The 22,082-nt window shown below is 38.0% G+C and overlaps 2 protein-coding genes across 3 annotated transcripts in view; one reads left to right on the top strand and one right to left on the bottom strand.

Moving 5' to 3' along the window:
* SUGCT (succinyl-CoA:glutarate-CoA transferase) overlaps positions 1–12,888 on the bottom strand; it is a 690,281-nt gene extending 677,393 nt beyond the window's left edge. Inside the window, exons 1-3 of one of the 2 annotated variants that reach the window (XM_060108016.1) lie at positions 12,633–12,888; positions 2,640–2,691; positions 1,666–1,739 (exon numbers count right to left, since the gene is read on the bottom strand). In XM_060108016.1, coding sequence (XP_059963999.1) covers positions 1,666–1,739; positions 2,640–2,691; positions 12,633–12,888 — 382 coding nt within the window. The remainder of the gene's footprint in view (positions 1–1,665; positions 1,740–2,639; positions 2,692–12,632) is intronic. The other variant, XM_060108018.1, reaches the window with a different exon arrangement.
* A 174-nt stretch (positions 12,889–13,062) lies between these two features.
* On the top strand, positions 13,063–15,126 carry MPLKIP (M-phase specific PLK1 interacting protein). Its single transcript, XM_060108265.1, has 2 exons — positions 13,063–13,562; positions 14,589–15,126. Exons 1-2 carry the CDS (start codon positions 13,224–13,226, stop codon positions 14,787–14,789), a joined length of 540 nt encoding a protein of 179 aa, XP_059964248.1. The 5' UTR covers positions 13,063–13,223; the 3' UTR covers positions 14,790–15,126.
* Positions 15,127–22,082: the final 6,956 nt, after the last annotated feature.

Raw genomic sequence — 22,082 nt, 5'->3', positions numbered from 1 at the left:
GGAGAAACAGGACTAAGCAAACAGGGAGTAGTGATTTCTAAAATTAATAAAAATAAAGTCATTCCCTCAGTATTCATGAGGGACTGCCTCCAGCACCCGCTGAGGACACCAAAATTGGCAGATGTTCAAGTCCCATAATTGGCCCTCCATATCCACCAGTACAGCACCCGCAGATTCAACCAATCGCAGATCATAAAAGTACCCAATCTGTGGCTGGCTAAATCCATAAATGCAGAACCCGTGGATACGAAGGGCCAACTGTACAAATATTTAACCTAGTGATCAAATGAAATAGCAACAGAAATTAGATTGGCTATTCCATCTAGAAATGGAAGACCCAATGCTTGAAATTAGAAAGTATGTGGTATTAAAACTGGATAGCAATGTGAAAATTAGAAGTTTTGTGGTACCTGTAAAAGAAAAAAAAAGATGTTCAGCTAGAAAGTAAACATTATTCAGCATGTATCCAGCAATGACCAAAAGCGATAAATATCACTGACTGGATAAATGAAGCATTATCTCTGGAAAGCAGAATTCACCAGGCTCTTCTATCACCTGGAGCCTGACAAGCACAGGGCCAGATAAATATAATATAAAATATATAAGATTCCCCATGCTGATCAGAGAATCTTCTGCTAACTGCTTTGGCCTCTTAAGAAGATCTATGTAGCAGAAAGTTGAATCTTCTAGATCATGTGTTCTACTTTATAGCGTTTAATCACTTACGGTAAATTAATATGTTGATGTAATTATAAACTAGTCTCTTATGGGTCTTATAGATACATGCACACTATTCAAGGCTAGACCATTTTCACTAATTTGGGAATTCTGTTCCAGATCCATAAGCAACATATCTTGAGGAATAAATAATAATGCTAATTTCTTGCCTTCTCTTCGTCCCCCAGTGAGGGAAGGTGGCCAGGCCCGCTCTAACCTCAGTCTCAGCAGCAAGGCTTGTGTGGGGCTCAGGAGGGCCAGGATCAGAGCTGAGTGTCTGGATATTCCTTACTAGCTGTGTGACCGTGGACAAATCCCGTGACCTCTCTGTGTCTCTGTGTTCTTATTTATAATCTAGGAATAATAACAGCTCACAGGCTGTTGTAAAGACTGAATAAATTAGTACGGGCAAAGTGCTTAGAATTGTGCCTGGCACTAACTGTTGTTAGCATCATCATTATTTACGTGTTGCACGTCAGTTTCTACCAGAGGCTTCCAGGTGCATGTGAAGGACCTGGCTTAGGCCTTAGCCCTTGGCACGTATAAAGAGTAGAAAGAGATCTAATATTAGTATAGGTTCAGAGGAAAATAAAGAAAGGAGAAGGGAAAATAATCACTTCATTTCAATTCTCTCCTCATCCCACATACAGGTACATGGACATTTAAAGAACTATTAAAAATATTTATTAGTTTGTTTCTATGTTTTAAAGAGAGCAGTAGTTTTGGGCTTCCCTGGTGGCACAGTGGTTGAGAGTCCGCCTGCTGATGCAGGGGACACGGGTTCATGCCCCAGTCTGGGAAGATCCCACATGCCACGGAGCGGCTGGGCCCGTGAGCCATGGCCGCTGAGCCTGCATGTCCAGAGCCTGTGCTCTGCAACGGGAGGGGCCACAGCGGTGAGAGGCCCGCGTACCGCAAAAAAAAAAAAAAAGAGAGCAGTAGTTTTACCTGGTCTTTCCACTTTTATAACTTCTGCTCCAAGATCTCCTAAATTCATAGTAGCAAAAGGTCCCGCCAGTACTCTACAATGTTAACAATGATAGATAAATTCATTACCATCTTTAAGATTTTTATATTAATTCTTTTCTTAATAGTCCATCAACATAGACAAGCTCATATAATGTGAGTAAGAATTAAAATTGTTAAAACTGTTCAAAAAAGTGATTTGGCCATATGTATCAAGAGCTTTAAAAAGTATATTCCCTTTGATGAAGTAATTCTACTTCCAGAATTCTATCCTAAGGAAGAAACTGAACGATTTCCTGAGGCAAAGATTTATGTACAAGGAAGTCTCTCATTTATAATATAAAAACACTGGGGGATGACTAAGTAATTATGTGACAACTATATACTGTAATAAAATATCTTATTTTTTTTTTTTTTTTTTTTTTTTTTTTTTTTTTGCGGTATGCAGGCCTCTCAGTACTGTGGCCTCTCCTGTTGCGGAGCACAGGCTCTGGACGCACAGGCTCAGCGGCCATGGCTCACGGGCCCAGCCGCTCCACGGCATGTGGGATCTTCCCAGACCGGGGCACGAACCCGTGTCCCCTGCATCGGCAGGCGGACTCTCAACCACTGCGCCACCAGGGAAACCCTCTTATATTTTTTGTTGAATTTTGAATGACATGGAAAAATACTCAAAATATAACATTATGTTTAAAATGTGGATAAACCTGTAATTTCAATATGGTTCCAGTTTTTATTTTCAAAAGTTATATATAAATATGCAGATTGGAAAGAAATGTATAAGTATTATACTAATTGTCTCATAGAATGATGAAATTGCAGGAAAGTTTCTTGGTTTTTCTTTCCAAAATTTCAATGATAAGCTTATAAACACCTTCTTATAATCCAAGAAATAAATGTCTTTTTAAAGAAGGGGGGAAACTCAATCACCAAAACACAGGTGAACCAATACAAACCTTGTTAGATCCAGAATTCTTATACCCTCCAATGGCTTCATATTGTCAGTATCTGGCAAAGACAGAAAATACTTAAATTGATTACTAATTGTCAGAAGGAATCATGCAGAATTCTTCATATTCTTAGTAATATCTATTACTACCAAATAAATAAATTTTCCTTCACATTTCTGCTTTATATATAACACAGAAACCTTGACCCAGTCCAACGAAATCAATCGGTAAAAATTAAAGCCTCTAAGACCAGATTATTCCCAATTTAATAAAGTCCAAAGCTACACTTAAGATAGTCTGTCTAATGAAAAATTTTTAAATGGGACAAACTAATGAAAAATTTAAAAATGGGGGGACAGGGTGTATAGGCTGAGCACAGAGGGTTTTTAGGACACTGAAAATACTCCGTATACTGTAATGATGGATACATGTCATTACACATTTGTCCAAACCCAGAATTGAGAAACAGAACTTTCCATTACCTGAAAGTTTTCTCCTGCCCTTTGCAAACTACCTCTCCCTCCATCCTCAACCTCAGGCAACCATGGATCTGCTTTCTGTCATTTTAGTTTGCATTTCCTAGAATTTTATATAAATGAAATCATACACTATGTACCCTTTTTGTGTCTGGCTTCTTTCATTCAGCATTATGATACTGAGACTCATCCACGTTGTTGAATTTTTTTTTAAAGATGTTAGGGGTAGGAGTTTATTAATTAATTTATTTATTTTTGCTGTGTTGGGTCTTCGTTTCTGTGTGAGGGCTTTCTCTAGTTGTGGCGAGCAGGGGCCACTCTTCATCGCAGTGCGCGGGCCTCTCACTGTCGCGGCCTCTCTTATTGTGGAGCACAGGCTCCAGACACGCAGGCTCAGTAGTTGTGGCTCACGGGCCTAGTTGCTCTGCGGCATGTGGGATCCTCCCAGACCAGGGCTCGAACCCGTGTCCCCTGCATTAGCAGGCAGATTCTCAACCACTGCGCCACCAGGGAAGCCAAACGTTATTGCATTTTTATGAGTAGTATCCTACTCTATGGATATACCACATTTGTTTATCCATTCAGCTGTTGATGGACACTGGGTTGGTTCCAGTTTTAGGTTACAGTGGATCAAGCTACTATGAACATTTGTGTACAAGTCCGTGTGTGGACATGTTTTCATTTCTCTTGAGTAAATACCTAGTGGAATGGCTGGGTAATATGGTAAGTTTATGCTTAACTTTCTAAGAAACTGTCAAACAGACTTCCAAAGTGTTTGTACAACAGCGCGAGTTCTAGAAACTCCACATCCTCACAACGCTAGGTACTGTTAATCTTTTAAAGGTTAGCCATTCTAATGCATATATGATGTTTCTCTGTGGTTTTAACTTGTATTTCCCTGTTGACTAATGCTGTTAAAAATCTTTTCATGTAGTAATAGGCCATTCATATATCTTCTATTGTGAATTGCCTCACTGCTTTTATTTTTTTAACTTTTTATCTTATTTTGGAGTATAGTTGATTAACAATGTTGTGATAGTTTCAGGTGTACAGCAAAGTGACTGAGTTACACATATACATGCATCTATTCTTTTTCACATTCTTTTCCCATTTAGGTTGTTACATAATATTGAGCAGAGTTCCCTGTGCTATACAGTAGGTCCTTGTTGGTTACCCATTTTAAATATTACAGTGTGTACATGCCAATCCCAAACTCCCTAACTACCCCTTCCCCTGCCTCACTGTTTTTTTTTTTTTTTGCGGTATGCGGGCCTCTCACTGTTGTGGCCTCCCCCGTTGCGGAGCACAGGCTCCAGACGCGCAGGCCCAGCGGCCACGGCTCACGGGCCCAGCCGCTCCGCGGCATATGGGATCCTCCCAGACCGGGGCACGAACCCGTATCCCCTGCATCGGCAGGCGGACTCTCAACCACTTGCGCCACCAGGGAGGCCCACTGTTTTTAATACTGAAGCAAAATATTCAAAACAGTGCAAAAATCCACCAAAAGGTGAAACGTTAAGTAAGCACCGGCACATCCATATAAAAAAATACTGTGCCGATGTCAAGTAAAATGAGACATTTACATACCCTGACATGTAAAGTTCACCAAGATATATTCCTAAGTTAAAAAATAAATCAAGCTGTAGAATAGAATGTATAATATGATCCTATATTTGTAAAGATACATAATAATATTAATAATACATGGTATTTCTAGGAGCATTCATAAAATTCTACTGGTGGTTAAATCTTGCGGTAAGAATTTATGGAGAACTTTCACTAGCTAAGTTATTTATTTCTGTAATTTTGCTTAACTGTGATTAAGTGTATAATCAGCAAAAAAGAAAAGACAAAGGAAAATCAAAAAGTGAAAACATAAAGAACAAAATGAGAGAGAAAACAAGATATTTTAGAGAAAATAAAACATAGAAAAAGACCTCAAATGTGAGAAGATATTTTGACATCATTAGGAATGAATGGACAAGTAATTCTTTATGTTACATAAGACTCCAAAACTACTGGTCTTATGTACTCATCTCTTTTGGGGCCCTTGTTTTATTTCAAATGATGCAGGAAATATATTTAGAAGTCTCTTCAACCCATAAATCTCATTTCATTATAAATCTATAAAGAGAAGTCTATATTTCTCTACCAATATCAACTCACAACCATAATAAATTTTGTTTAATGACACAAAACTTTTCAAATGAATTAATTTAACATCAGGCAATAGAATTTTACTTTTATTATCTGAGAAGATAACCAGAAAGGACTTCTAGAGCACAATTAAGTCAAAATCAATTAATGAGTTTTAAACAGTTAAGACCATAAACCCTGGAGACTGACTGGATTTAATTCTCTGCTTCACTACTTACTACCCTAGTGACCTTGACCAAGGTAACTTCACTTCTCTGAGCTTCAGTTTCCTCATTTGAAACACCTACATCATAGAGCTTGCAAGGATTAAATGGAACGTTGTATGTAAAGTGCATAGTACACTTCCTGGCACATGGTAAATGCTCACTAAAAATCAACAACTGTTGTTATCATCATCGTCATCATTGTATTATACAGTCACAATACCCATTAAAGTAGATAATCCAGATTTGAAAACAAAAGAAAAACACATGACTCATGATTATTTCAAAGAACAGAAAATAACATATATGATTCTCAATACTCTATACTTTAAAAAGATATCTACAGCCATATTTTGCCTGTTTGTGAAAGACCAGAATAGGCTGATTACAGGGGGAAAAAACAGTTGAAAAGAGCATCTATTATAACATAATTTGTTAAGATATACTGAGCAGCTAGTATATTGCTCTAACTTATTTGGCCTCTAGGATGGAAAGCTATTATGATGATCACAGCTGAGTAACCATATAAAGCAGTTTAACTACAATGAAGTTGCCATCAAATCTATGCTTGCCAGAGCTGCTTCTAGGAACTCCCCTGGTATTTGGCCCTAAGGTCTCCACAACACAAAGAAACTTCAGCAGCACCAGAGTAGATATAATTGACAGATGCCCACACAAGTAGCTCATCTGTATGACAGCAATCATGGCATCCCTCCCCCACGGTACTAGTCAACTACTGAGACATTAAAAAAAAAAAAGTCATCATAAAACAAACTGATCGAATATCACTATGAAATAGTGATTTAAGAGTCCGTGCTTCCACTGCAGGGGGCGCAGGTTCGATCCCAGGTGGGGGAACTAAGATCCGGCATGCTGCATGGCAGGGCCAAAAACAATAAAGAAACAAGCCCATGATTTGTTTTCAACAGCTTCCAATGGGTAATTCTGACAAGCAGGAGATGTCTAGAGGGAATTTAGGATGCTTTCTGTGAAGGGCTACAGAGCCCTCCCAGGAACTTCTCTTTAAGGAGTAAAGATAAAAATTATTCTCTAAGGCTTTTAGACTTTTGGGGGATGGAGAAAGGAGATGAAGAGCATGCTTCCAAGGACAGAGGAAGGTCTTAAGGTGACCTAGCCATGTTCATGTTATAAACTCTTTCAAACTTTTCACACATTTCATCAAACTGTCCACCAGAAAGGCAGTATTAACATATACTAACTGTATATGTTAACAGTATTAACTGCACCAGCAGTATATGAAAACAGTGTTCTCCACCATCTTCCATAACCCTGTATATGATCACTTGGTTTGGGGAGCATATTGTTTACTTGTTTGTTGTAAATTTAACAGTTACAAATTTGCATGCTACCACCATTTTAATTTGCATTTATTTAATGACCTCTAAATTACATTGTTTTTAATACTTGCTCTTTTTCTTCTCAAAAATAATCTATTCTTCTTGTTGGCCCATATTTCTACAGGCATGTTTATCTTTTTTCTTATTAATTTGTATGGATTCTTCGTGTAATAAGAATATTAACCTTTTATGAGTCATAATTAGCAAAAGTAATTTTTCTTTATCTGCTGTTTGGTATTTTAGATGGTTTTGGAATTTCACTTTCAAAAAATCATTTCTTTTACTTTCTGCCTTTGCTATTGTTTCAGGGTTCCTTCAGACTACCCACACCTTCAGTGAGTTGCTAAAAGGACTCAGCACATAGTTGTATTCATGACTAAAGGTTTATTACAGCAAAATGATATATGACCCAATCAGTCAGTGAAAAAGACGGGCAGAGTCTGGAAAAATCCATGCACAGGCTTCTTATGTTCTCTCCCTCCCATGAGGGGCCACGCCAAGCTTCTTTTGTTGCTTCTTTCTCCAGCAACAAAAAAAATTCAGTTAACATGTGCAATGTTTCTGCTCAGGGAAGTCTATTATGGACCCAGAATCCAAAGGTTTTATTAAGGGCTTTTCACATAGGCACTCTCTGCTCATCATGCACCAAAATTCTGGACTCCCAGAAGAAAAGCAGGTGCTCACCATAAATCCATAAATCACACTGATTGTACAAATCATCTAGGCACCCTTATTAATTAGGAAGCAGTTCGAGTGCCAAGTACCCAGATGCCAAACAAGGGCCACACTTGTAAGAAGGTCTTTCTAAAGATAGCAGCCTGAGGCCTGCTATGTTAACTCTTCTGTACAGGTATTATGGTTTTCCAACCCCACATTATATAAATACTCATGTATAGTTGGTTTTCCCTTTTAAAAAGCTTTTATTTTCCGATTTGAAGATTTAAAGTATGTGAGGTTTATTTTTTTCTATATATATATTAAGTATTTGCTTCTTAGATAAGAGACTAATATTTTTTCTTGCCTTCTATTTTCCTAAACATTTCAGGTTTTCTACAAAAGGTACATATTGTTTTTATAATTGGAAAAATACAAAGATACCAGTTCTGGCGACATTCAAATTTTACTTACTCCTTTTAAAACAAACATTTGTGTCTGGAAAAGAATAATCATACTTTTACATTTTTCTTCATGTCAAAGTATTCTCTCAACAATTTTATTATTTTCAATGAAAACTTTTATAAGTGTGAGTTAATGCATTAACACTTGCATTACCCATGGGTGAAGAATATTAGTCTAAAAGAAATAAATATGTATAATACTTTTCACCTGTGCTTGACTACTATGGACGGTGGATACATGCTTAGAATTGAAAAGAAGATCATTAACAGTAGTTTGGCTCTCAGAGGCAAAAACAAGTTACTTCTAATACCTGCTTTATCAATAGAACATTACATAAGTGATAGTTAAGTGGTCTACTGCATTCAAGGCAGGCCTCACCGTATCAGTAAATGAGCTAATCAATCCCAGAGATGCCTTTACTATTCTACGACTGACAGCCTTCAACATGGAACAGCTGACAACAGAACCTATATAAGGAAAACTGAGGTAACCTGAAAGGCTTCAGGAAATATTAAGACAAAGCTTATGCTCTAAGTATACATACAGTAGGCCCTCTGTATTTGTGGGTTCCCCAACTGCAGACTCAACCAGCAGTGTACCAAAAATATTTGGGAGAAGAAAATGCCAAGAAATTCCAAAAAGCACGATTTGAATATGCTGCACCTCCCTCAACTATTTACATAGCAGTTGTACCGTATTGTCAACTATTTACATATCATTTATATTGTACCAGATATTATAAGTAATATGGAGATGATTTTAGGTATACACAGGTTGTGTAGTTATATGCAAATACTAAACCATTTTATATAGTAAGGGACTTGAGCACCCTCAGTTTTTGGTATCCAAAGGGGGTTCCTGGAACCAATCCCCTGCAGATACTGAGGGATGACTGTACAAACATTTCTAGGGCTCCCTTCAGCAGCACATATACTAAAATCGGAACAAAAATTTCTATACATAGAAACTATTAAATACATTCTTCTGTCCTAAGAAGTGCTTTCATCATCAAAAATACGTTTTTGGGGGGACTTCCCTGGTGGTTCAGTGGTTAAGACTCTGTTTCCAACACAGGGGGTCGCGGGTTCGATCCCTGGTCAGGGGGCTAAGATTCTATAGGTCGTGCGGCATGGCAAAAAAAAATATATATATATATATGTTTTTAATATCTATATGTATTCAAAACCATGAGGTTTTGAAGCAGAGATCAGAGTTCTATTACTTACATCAAGAAATGCACCATTTTTCCCACACCTAATATGCCACAGGCGTCATGAGAGCTGGTGGACTAGGCGTGCACATCCAAGGACTGAACCACAGGAAAGGTCCCCAAAATTATAAATCTATTAGTTTGTATGGGATAGCTGCCCAGCAGCCACCTTCCCCCAAGAAAAGCAGAGAAAGATTATCTCCCTAATGTAAGCAAATTCTCCTTTGGAAGAAAAGGGGATGGTCCCTGGGTTCTAACCCTTTGGAATATAAATAAATGTCTCCAGGGGGAAAGATAAACTTCCCTGGGTTTACAATCTCAATCTTGGGAATGTCTCCAAGGCTCTGAGTTTTATACCCCTTTTAAATATAAACATAAACTTCCTGAGAGTTCTCTAACAATCATTTCAGTCATCCTTTAACTTCCAAGGCTTGCCCTTTAACCCAGGCTCTAGTTTCCTTGGCTTAGAAAGCCCTGACCATGCAGAAACATGAAAATATTTACTCCTTGGTAATAAGTAGTAAAACTAACCAAACTAGGGCTTCCCTGGTGGCGCAGTGGTTGGGAGTCCACCTGCCGATGCAGGGGATGCGGGTTCGTGCCCCGGTTCGGGAGGATCCCACATGCCGCGGAGCGGCTGGGCCCGTGGGCCATGGCCGCTGGGCTTGCGCGTCCGGAGCCTGTGCTCCGCAATGGGAGAGGCCACAACAGTGGGAGGCCCGCGTGCCGCAAAAAAAAAAAAAAAAAAAAAAAAACTAGCCAAAGTATTTACTTTTGCAGCACTCATTAATACCTGACAGCTACCTGAAATATTGGCTTTCAAACCCTTTCTGGAGAGCCCTAGGAATTCCTTAGCAGTGCCCCAGAAGTGTCTTTTCAGGGAGGCAGTTAAAGTAGGGGACAGAGGGAGCAGCTACGAGACCCCAATTCCTGCTTCAAACACAAAGCCTTCTGCTCTCATAAAGGCTCTACAAAAAAAAAAAAAAAAATTTGTTTAATCTACTGAAAAAAGACACACCAAAAAATCTTAGGTAACCCAAATAAAGATCCTCAGTCTTATAGAAATAGACAAGGCCCCATTTTCACTTACACTTAAATTTCCTTAGTGGTACTCTTACTTGTATTCATGCAAAACTTATAAAACATGCACCACCACAAAGTTAACCAATTAATCTGGGGGCTCCCCATATAACTCATGGGAACTGAGAAAGTTCCTGACGTTTTGCCTGTTGATGTCCTCTGTGTACAATGCCACTTGAAGACAGCACCTAGCCACTGACAGTGTCTTCAATAAAAGCACTATCCTACTGAGGATCCTGTTTTCTAATGCTGGTCCTCCCTAAAGAGTGCTGCAATTCTCTTTTTGTGGGAACAATACCTGTGTTACTCACGAAAATGTTAACGTGCTCTTTTCTCTCCACAGGAGTCAGACTTAGTTCATGGGGCAGCCACCAAACTCTCATATACATCATCCCAATTCACTTTTCTATTTCCAGGTAATGCAACATAAAACTTCCTTCATCTCTCCTCCCCTGAACTCACCACCATATAAATAACCAACACAAGTATGTATCCGGGGACCTCAGACCCACCAGTTCAGGCAGCCAGACTGCAATTCCCAGGTTAATACTCAGGAAGATTCTAGCTACATTCACAAAAGTTCAATACTAAGGTTGTATCTACTAATCTCTAAATATCTAAAATAATATGCTACGTGGTACCACTATCAGAATTTTACATGTTTATTTATCTATTGCATTTTTCAAAGGACGGACTGAGTGTCAATTCATATTTATTTACCTAGGAAAAAAGACAACTGCCTGGGATTCAAGAAGCCTGAGTTCTGGTCCCACATCCATTTGCTATGTGAATTCAAGCAAGTCACTTCACTTTTCTTGGACAATTTCTCATCTGTGAAAAGGCAAGTTGCCTATTCTCAGAAGTGATCCAAGTGGAATCTGGAGTTTTCACATAATTGTTAAGAATGTACTCTTCCTCAATCCTCATATATACCTGAAAACATGATGACAGGCACACTGTCATGTGCAATCTACCTGTCAAAATCTACCTCCCCCGTTTCTAATGCAAGTTCATATGTGTAGAAGATAGCAGTGTATCACTATAGGAAAGAGCATTCCAAAAGTGTAAGGCAAGTAAAATGACAACTTACAGTACTTCACTCAATTCTGTAAAACATTTGCCAGTTATTTAAAAATTAACAAAGGTAATTTTGATCCCTGCCACCCTCATTTTTCTGCTCCCTCCCCCCAGTATGTAGATTAGTTGATGATATTAAAGGGGGCATTATAGGTGAGAATCACTGACCAATATGATGTGACCCACTCATTCATTCAATAAATATCTGACAGCTCAATTACCAGGCATTAAGCTAAGCACCAAAGACAATGTCCAGAAAGGTGCTTAGCTTTGGCCAGGACAAAAGTATATAATAAAGTGAATAATCTGGGATCCCCGGGCCTTAACTGCATCACAAAGCCTTGATGGCATTATCCTGCCTTGATTGATTCTACAACTTGTATCTAAAGGAAAAGCTTGATGAACCAAATTCCCTCAGAACAAACAACCACGGAAAAGTGTGTATCTCCATTCATCAAGGATGGAAGCTGAGAAAACATCCCATTCTGCGGCTTGCCACATCACAGAATGTGTCAAATGGACAGTGAGGAGTGGCACCTGCAAGAAGGTTCACAGGCTGAAAAGCACAGGTCCAGGCTACCCATTAGGCTATAATTAAATGAGTCCGAAAATTCTTTAAGATTCTGTTTCCTACAAGATGGTTTCAAGACTCACAGTGGACTATCATTCCCAGATTCGGAGGGTGTAAAGAAAGTTCTAGAAAACTGGAGTAAATCTAAATTTCATCTTCTAAATAAAATTCTGAGACAGGTATTCGGTACAAAGGTGGGTTTATACATTAGGGGTCATTCTTGAATGATCACACTTTTCTTTTTAACCAAAAGTCTGTGAAACGATCGTTATTTTAAGCGCTTTAGCCAAATGTTCCTCCTTTTGAAAATCAGGCTCTCTGCTTCCTAACCAACTCGCCTACCCGCTTGCATTTAACAAGAACAAGGAAGGGAGTAAAGCCCGGCCTCTGCGAGCACAGCCTCGCCCCCGAGTTATTTAAAGTGCAGTCTGAAACCCTTCCTGAAATGTGGCTGGGGGTGCATTTTTCAAGGTATTTAAACTTGGGGGACGAGGGGGGAGGAGTAAGGGAGAGAGGCGAGTCAGCCCAGTAGGACCGCGCAGGGGCCGGACCCAGGCCCGGACGCCGGGCAGGGTGACCACGGGGCGACCGCGGAGCCAGGGCAAGGGGAGACGCGAAAGGCCAAAGGGCGGGCGGAGGGGGCAGCGGATACTTCTGGAAAGCGCGGCGCTCTCCTCGGGATGCCGCCGGAGTGGGGAGGCTGGGGCTGGGGTCCCTTTCGCCGCCCGGACCGAGTCTCGGAGGATACCTGACTGCGGGCGGCCGGTCCACAGCCCCCTCCCGCCGCCCCGGCGGGAGAGAAGGCCGGTTCTCCGCAGAGCCGCGACCCTCGCCAGCGTCGCCAGCATCGCGAACCCCTCTGAAATCCTCGCTCCCTGCGTGAGGGGAGAACGAAGTGCGCGCGCGACCCGCAGCCACTGGGGGCGCCCGCGGACACCTCGGTCTCCGCCCCCCGCCAGGTGGGAGGGGTCCGGCCCTGCCGAGCGCTCCGGGCCCCCCTCCATCCGCTCGGCAGGAGTCTAGTCCGTCAGTCAGTGGCAACCAAAGCCCGCGACACTGCAGAGGCCATTGCTTGGACCCAGCAATGGGATTCGCCCTTTCCTTTATCCTTTTTCTTCCTCCTTCCTTCACTTAAATCAGCTGAATCTGTACCCAATTCGATAACCTACTTATCCCGCCGCCCCAGAGGAACCTTTGTGAGGCCGGAACCAATGTGCTCTATGGGGCTGGCGGGCGGAGGACTGTTTTAGTGAAGGACCACCAAGTGTCTGTGAACGTTAGGTCGCGACAGTTCCGGCGGGAGAACGCGCCAGTGAGGTACTCGTCTTCGTCTTTTGAGATGCACCGACAGAATTTCCGACCCCCGACTCCTCCTTGCCCCGGCCCGGGTGTAGGAGGTTGGGGTAGCGGGAGCAGCTTCCGGGGTACCCCGGGCGGAGGCGGAGCGCGGCCGCCATCCCCGCGGGACGGGTACGGGAGTCCACACCACACGCCGCCGTACGGGCCCAGGTCTAGGCCCTACGGGAGCAGCCACTCTCCGCGACACGGCGGCAGCTTCCCTGGGGGCCGGTTCGGGTCTCCGTCCCCTGGCGGCTACCCTGGCAACTACTCCAAGTCCCCCGCGGGGTCCCAGCAGCAATTCGGCTACTCCCCAGGGCAGCAGCAGACCCACCCCCAGGTAATAATAGCCAGCGTTTGCCGAGCTCTTACTGTATGGCAGGCATGGTACTAATAATCCCTTTGCGTGGATTATTTTGAATCCTCTATGAAGTGAGATACTATCGTTAGCCCCATGTCGCAGATGAATAAACTGAGGCTCAGAGAAGTTAAGTATAACTTTCTTTAGAATGCTCTAAAAAGTTGCAGAGCTGTACTTTGTTTCTATAGTCCTCCTGCTTTTTTAGCCAGTACACTGCCGCTCAAACACAGATTTCCCTAATTCCCTCTCCTTCGTCAGGGGCCTGGCCAGTTCGTTGCAGTAAATTATTCTGAGTCCCCGGTCTCCAAGGAGGAAAAAAAGCGAATGAATCCCCGGCATAGAGCTCATCTCTAGGGTTACAGGCTAGTGCCATCATCCTACTGATGGCACCTTTTCCCCCCCTTTTTTTTTTTCTGTTGCTGGCACCTTTTCCCTTTTTTTTCTTTTTTTTTCTTTTTTTTCCTTTTGGCCTTAGTTTTTCAACTACATTGGCTTCTGCTCTAAGGCTTCTTTCTGGTATGTCTAGGATTCTGTGGTTTACATCTTAAATATGCTTGGTAGTTTTCCAACTTATGCTAAACCAAACCCATCCCTTTGAGTGTGGAGCTAATGAGATGGGAGGGTTCTAGAAATTTTGAAGCTGTAGGGTTAAAAAAAAAAAAAAATTAATTTGCTTCCAGAAGCAATAGGGAAATACTGAGGGAAGACTACAGTACAAGTAATTTATTACTTCACCAGTTTATAGTTTGGGAAGGTTACTACATTAGAAACCCAAAAGGATTTGAAGTAACAGTGGGCATAAAACTATCAATAAATTAGTATATCAAATAGGTTTAAATACTTTTTTAAAACACTAGATTGAAGGAAGCATGGACTTTGCAAGTGAACGTATTTGGGTTCAAGACACAACTTTTAACTAGCAGTGTGATCCCCTCTAGCCTCTAAAGAAAAAGTACCAGTTACCTCTACTAAATGTCTTTTTAACTGATGATTTTTTTTCTAAAGGGTTCTCCAAGGACATCTACACCATTTGGATCAGGGCGTGGTAGAGAAAAGAGAATGTCTAATGAGTTGGAAAGTTATTTCAAGCCTTCAATGCTTGAAGACCCTTGGGCTGGCCTAGAACCAGTATCTGTAGTGGATATAAGCCAACAATACAGCAATACTCAAACATTCACAGGCAAAAAAGGAAGATACTTTTGTTAACATTTCTGAAATTCAACTGGAAGCTTCATTTGTCAGGAACATCTTGGACAAAACTTTTGCTTGTAATTAAGTTGAACCCTAACATGGTGACTTTGAATAATTAGTTGTGTCTTCCTTCATCATACCAAGTATTTTTGGTGTTAGAGAAGACATATGGTAGGATAATTTGCAATATTTAGCTCTCTGGAAGTGCCTACCAATTTTAGAAGATTGACAGTTTCCAAATACTTAACATTCTTGGTTATATGATGGACATTTGTCTTTTAATGTTTTTCCAATGTTTCAAAATAAAACATTTTGTCTTTCTAGCTATATTGTGCTTTTGTCATATGCCAAAAAATTATTAAAATAATGCTTTGTAATCACATAGTTAGAATTCGTAAGTATATATTTTGCATACTACTTTTGAAAATGAAATAGACTGTCCTTTGTCCTGTAGACAGTTCTATATTTGTTTATAGGGAAAGGGGGTAAAGGAAAAGAATAAAGGAGATTTCTATTCATATTATAATCATTGTTCTGCATGCATATTTTATGTAATGCTTTTGTAAAAATGCATTGAAACTTGATTGAGAGTTACAGAAACCCGCTTAAGCTTAAATAAAAAAAAGTATTCATACCCTTTATACTCATTTAACTGCAGAGGACAAGGATAGACCTACTTCTTGCATAGCTATATTAAAGAATTCTGCGTCTGAAATTCTCCACTCCACATCTCCCAGTATTGTGGAGTCATTTTCTCTTGAGGCCCAGGAAGATGGCTACTAGCAGTCTTAAGTCACTTCCATTGTGAAGAGAACATTTCCCAGCTCTGTCAATCTCAGTGAAGACAGATTGGCCATGCTTAGGTCATATTTTAGTCTTAATCCAATAACTATGATCAAGGCAGTGTGGCATGATTAGCTTGGACATGGATTCACCCCTACAATGAGGCAGGGTCCCATGGTCTTCAGCCCCACCAGGCCTCCCTGGATTAAGAAAGGCTTTCCAAAGGAAGGAATGCTATGTACCTATACCTACAGTAATGGAGAGAAAAATGAAAATGTTGGGGATTTTCATTTTCCCCAACTGTCTTATAACATTCAGACTTTTTAGATATTTTAGGGTCACAATATATGATGAAAGTATAGCTAAAATTTTGTTTAAACATTCCCAGAAAGAAAGCTTTAAAAGTGAAAAGGTTACACCACCTATTTGAGCCATAACCACTTCTATTTGTATGTTAAGTCTTTTCACAGAGGCAAAACAAAATGAAAAGGGAAGGATTTTAGATTAATAAAAGCTCCATGACACCCAGGACTACTACTACCAGTTACTAGCTTGGTGAATTATTTAACTTCTCTGTGCCTCAATTTTCTTATATATAGAATGAAAAAGTTAACAGTACCCATGTCATAGAGGTGTTGTGTTTGAGGATTAAATGGGTTTACATGTGTGAAAATTCTTAGGCCAGAGCCTGGCACATAGTAAGCACTCTAAATGGTAGCTGTTACTTTCTCACTTACCCCTATATCCTCAGCTCTTAGAATGATGCCTGGAAAATAGTAGGTGCTTAATAAATATTTGGTGAGTGGATGCAGACATTCTGATTATAACTACTATATTGCTCTGCCTTTATTTCCTATATATAAAGAGAATAGTAATTTTTCCCCCAGTGTTTTAAAGGGAATGTCCTTATTTTCTAACATCTTGTCTTTCTAGATGATTTGAGGTCGTGATGTATGATGAAAATTAGAGCAAGTACAATACTTTTGCATACGTTTTATTGAACTTAATAGGTAAGAAATATTATCTCTAGGAAGTGACATTTAGAAATCATTATTAAGCCATTGCTTGGAGATCACTGGATTATTGGCAAAAATAAAGGAAGTCAAGAAAGGTTTTATGCTAATGTATTCGTATCATATTTGGAAAACATTCAAATTATAATTGTTCTAATGGCTTATGTGTATTTTATTTTACTACTTTATAAGTGTAATGTTAAACAACTAAATGTAAAATTTGTCTTCTGCCAAGTTACCAACATCTTCCAGAGGTCTGACCTTTCTGATTTTAAGAGAAACATTTTTGTCCTCAGGAAAGATACATTGCTTTATTGCTCTGGTTGGTAGTGTATATAGTTATCAAAGGTCTTTCGACATTGATATTGGTTTGTTTATATTACTAGCCTATTTTTGTTTAGCTGAGTGAAAGGAATTGATCATTCTTTTAAATGAAAAATGATTTTTTAAATTGTTCCAGAATACACATTTTTACCTCCGCAGAGATGCTAAATAACTGTGTTAGGGAAATTTATAGTTAAGTATGCATCTTAAATATTTATATAATTAAAGAATGGAAGTATAATCTATAGCTGGATTTTCAAACACGGGTGTTTATACTTCTGGGAGTATTTAACTGTAAAGGCAAAGATAGCTTTAAGGGGATTTTGATCCAGATCCTCAAATCCCAAATGCACTCTTTAGTTTAAATGATGTGCTTAAAGAACATTTGCGTGATCAGTGGATTATGCCAGTTCTCTTTTTTTCCCTTCTGCCTTTTCATAATTACCCTTCTCCCACTTGACAGAAGAAACCTATGGCAGGTTGTGTTTTTCAAAAATGATGCCAACAATATTTCAGGTCCCTCAGACTCTTCCAGAACCTTGCCTCTACCTCATCAAGATAGAGAGTTATGTCCCTGCCCTTTGAACTCAAGCAGACTGCCCAAGGAAGTACGGTGGAAGTTAACGTATTTTCATCACAGGTGAAGTGTGGTCTTAGAAATGAGTTATGTTGGCCCATGTGGAGATATTCAGAACTCAGATGTGTTGTCAAGTAGGGAGATAGAGTGATGACAGTTTTTGTTTATACGTCTTGCCTTTTTTGTCTCCTGACTATTCAAAAATCATTTTTCCTGTGGGTGAATCATGTGAAATCAAAGAGCATGAACATAATATGAAGGGAAAGGCACTTTATTTTTAGGAAACAATGAAAAAGTTGCTTGCCTCATTTATCTTAGAATATTTAAGATTGGTATACAAGCATGATGGGTTTTGGTGAATCTGCTGTCAAGCAAACTGTCTTTTCTCCATTTTCAATAATGATAAAGAACCTGATGAATATGTCTCAGACCTGCCTTAATAGCATAATTTGCATGATTTCAAGGAGGAAGAAGTTAAAATTTCCATGTTTCTTTCTGACATATTAACCTTACATCTTAAAATTAAAAGATCATATTTCAGAGGTAAGTTCATGATTTTTATACTTTCTAGAGCATTTTTCAGATTCTTAGGAGAAACATTTTTATTATCCTTTGCCAGTTCATTATTAGATTCTATAAATCCATATTAATTTTTTACCTGACCCAAGTCTCCTGCTTATTGTCTCTGAGCCATTTCTCTGTTTTATTTTTCATTCCTACTATGTGTTTAGTTTAAATTAACAGAAATATATTGTGGATTTTACTGTAAATAAAACACATGATAGTCTTAAGTATACGTTGTATAAACCCAGAACTTAGTAGTGACCCAACATCTTTTCTTTTTTGCTCTTAATTTCCACAGTCTAATTTTTCATCTAACCTAAGAAACTATTATTTATAATTATATATAATCCATTATATACCACTTAGTAAAAACACTGCCAACTAAACTATAATATGCTGTCAACTATAATATACATCCCAATTTCAGAGATGTTAAAATGTACATCTTAGTTTGATAAAATACCATAAACAATACTTTTAAAAGCAGAACATGTATTTACGTATAGGTTTGGGTGTAAATGTCCACAAAACATAGTCGAGGACAGTGCATTTAACTTTGGAAAACCAGCTTTACTTAGTTAGGATTAATTCTTCCTTCTCAGGTATTTATATTCTGTTCTCTAATCTATGTAGAATTATCCTCAATAATTATGTGGAATTTATGGGGGTGTTTATACTCAGAGTTGTCTTAATTTTAGGCTCCATAAACAAGATGACTGTCAGTGAAAAAGTTATAGATAAGTCTCAGTAAAGCCTTTGGTTAACTTTCCAAGGATATGAGAAAGAAAATGGCCTGAACAACAAGGTCTTCAGTGAGGGTGGTTTTTCAATTCTTTGTTTTCAACAAAATTGAAGAAAACTTAATCAGATTGTTAGTTAAAGATCATTAAAAATAATTTGATGATCAGTTTATTATTTTTGGCATATAACTTAAAAGGTGTACAAGAATTAAGTGACATCACTATAACAAAAGTCTGTCCCTTTTTATTTGTATGCGTAAATGAGTTTTCTCAGCATTTATATCTATAGTTTAAAAATAGTAATAAAATTAATGTCTCATTCTAGCATTTAGCAGTATTTATGGTGTTTTTATTGTTTAAATAGTAATGATAATCCAGATAACAGATAACTTAAACACTTTGTAGTTCATAGCCATTGGAAATGGTTTTTTTTTTATTTCCAAAAATATTTTTTAATTTCAATAAATGTATTTTTCATACATTTTTGAGAAACAGATGTATGACAAGATATTAGTAAAGGACTTTCAAGCATTACACTATTACAATGAGATAAAAATTACGTGGGAAAGTAAAATGGAAATATGAGTTGGGAATAAAATAGTGTAAAATTTCCTACTGTGTTAAGGAGTGTTTTTAGATAGCAAATTACTGTGATAATTAGATTCAGTTGGATTCTTTAATAATGTAATGGATTTAGCTTAAAACATCAATGTTACTGAAATGACTTCCTTTGCAATTTTTGAAACTTACAATAAAAGTGTATTTATGTTGACTTGAAAAATATAAAAGGGTACATCACTTTTCAAAATTAGGGAATATATGACTAAAGTTTTTAAAGCTCTCAAATCATCAGAGGAGGGAGAAATGAATATAGTAAACCATAAATCCAAGAGAAGTCAGGAAATAGAAGTAAATGACAGCAGTAAGTCCAAATATTCCAGTAATAACAATGAATCTTACAAAAGTAAAATCTTAAAAGGCAGATTTTCAGATTGGATTAGATAGATGGAATCAATGCATTTGTTGGTTTAGAAAAGATAACGTCTAAAATAAAAAGCTATAAAAAGATTGAAATTCACAATCACAGTGGGGATTTTAGCACATTTCTACTAGACATGGATATAGCAAGCAGATGTAGAATTTGTAGGGATATGAAGAACTGGTATATAAAATAGAAATTATATATTTATATACAATACATGTTTTTTCAAGTACACAAGTATATAATAAATTTTTTATAAGTGTTCTAAATCACAAAGACTGCAAATTTCAAAGAGTTGATTGATAGGCAGATCATGTTTTCTGACCAAAATGTTCAATAAATTTAAAAACAAAAAGTACCCTCAAAAAAATAAGTCAGTGAAACAAGGCAAAGCTATAGAGATTGTCAACAAAAAAGCCTATTCCTTGGATTAACTAAAGTCGATAAAGATTGATGAAAAGGGAGTTCCCTGGTGGCCTAGTGGTTAGGATTCCATGCCTACCCTGCAGTGGCCCGGGCTCAGTCCCTGGTAGGGGAACTGAGATCCCTCAAGTCACACTGTGGAGCCAAAAAAAAAAAAAAAAAAAAAAAGATTGATGAAAAAAAGGACAAAAGGAAAAATATAAACAATGTTAACCTTTGGTGTAACATCAGGAACTATGCTTAAAAAAAAGAACTACAGTAGGAAAACAAAGTGATGGAATCACCTAGAAGGATAGTGCAAGGATCATCATCCTTTTGTTTTCTTTGCATTGCCCTAAATCCTGCATCATCTTTAAAGAAGGGATAAAAGAAGTCTAGGGACACAATCTCTGTAAATGATTTTTTAAGCTTTTATTTGGGCACAATTAAGAATTTGGCATTTTTCATTTTTCACCCATAATGGCAAAGAAAAGAAAATTAGCAGGTATTTCATGATTATTAAACTAATCAGCACTCTGGTCTCTTATAAGCAAACTCTCAGACTAAATTTTCAGATGATAATATCCTAGAAAAGTTTTTCTCAAATTCAAGAATCAATGAGTGAACAATATATTTCTAAGGACGAAAGAATTATGATATTCTCCTTTACTCAGTCATCCAAAAGACTTCATAACATAACTTTGTGATGAACATCTTTTATGTTTGTTAATCAGAATTGTAGGTAGACAAATACTAAAGGCAGGTGTGTATTCAGAATTGATTAAAAGGAAATAGATGATGTAAAAGTGAAAAATCAGTTGGATTTACCATTCTGATTGGTGTTTATAAATCTGAAAGTGAAAGTGTTTTGCAATTATGAAGCAAAAAGAAATGACCATCCTTTCTTTAACAAAAATATAACATCATAGTTCTTAAATATATTGCATTTTGAAGATGCAAGTGTAAAAAGAACAAGAAGTAATAATAAACTAAAGCCCATTAGAGATATATTTAAACTCGAATCAAGGTTCATAAGATGAATATATTCTAAGTTTGTGACAGTAGATGAACACCTATTTATGTTTGAGATGCTACCCATCTTATGTATTAAATACTTCCAAAACCACGAAAATACTAAATAAAAATTTGGGTTTTCTATGTTTACATTCTTATTAAGATGTCTAACAAACTTCTTTCTAACTATCTCTTTATTCTCTACATTTTGCTAAATAACTTTAAATGTTTTTAAAAATTAAAAGGGTCCATTGGACCCAGATGACAAATGATGACTAATTTTTTCTGGTATACTGATGATTAAATGAAGAAGTCATATTAGTACCAATAAAGGCTTTGAAAGTCACGCAAACACAGGATGACCAACTGTACACCATAGTATTTGAAAGCATAGATGAAATGTGTTATATTTTAAAAAAATATTGACATTATCAGTATTGACTCAAAAAGGAATAGAAAGTCAGAATAAACCAATAACCATGAGAGAGACTGAGTTGATAATCATGAGTACTCCCCACAGATGATACAGACTTACTAAGCCTTCATGAAATACTTAATTCCTGTATTATAAAAACTTTCGGTTAAAAACTTTTGGTTAAAAAGTATCCAGCACATCTTACACCTGTGGTATTAACTGATCTCAAACCAGGCCAAGGACAGTATAAATGGAAATTATAGATCATTTCACTTATGTACATAGTTGCTAAAAATCCTAAACAAGATATGACAATTCAGCAGTTGCTCACAAACAAACCAAAAAAGAACTGATAGGGTTTATCTCAGCATTGCATTGATGGCTCAGCATCTGGAAATTTATTTCTATAATACATCTTATTGATTAAAGGAAAACATCTATACTAATAACTCGGTAGATGAAGAAAAAGCATTGCTTAAAATTAAATACGCAGA

This window comes from Mesoplodon densirostris, chromosome 9 (assembly GCF_025265405.1).
Source record: "Mesoplodon densirostris isolate mMesDen1 chromosome 9, mMesDen1 primary haplotype, whole genome shotgun sequence".
Lineage (NCBI taxonomy): Eukaryota > Metazoa > Chordata > Mammalia > Artiodactyla > Ziphiidae > Mesoplodon > Mesoplodon densirostris.
This window is presented reverse-complemented; position numbering and strand designations above follow the sequence as displayed.

Coding starts and splice junctions, on each gene's coding strand:
- MPLKIP (XM_060108265.1), top strand. CDS start 13,224: ATGCACCGACAGAATTTCCGACCCCCGACTCCTCCTTGCCCCGGCCCG. Junction 13,563..14,588: donor AGCAGCAGACCCACCCCCAG/GTAATAATAGCC, acceptor TTTTTTCTAAAG/GGTTCTCCAAGGACATCTAC.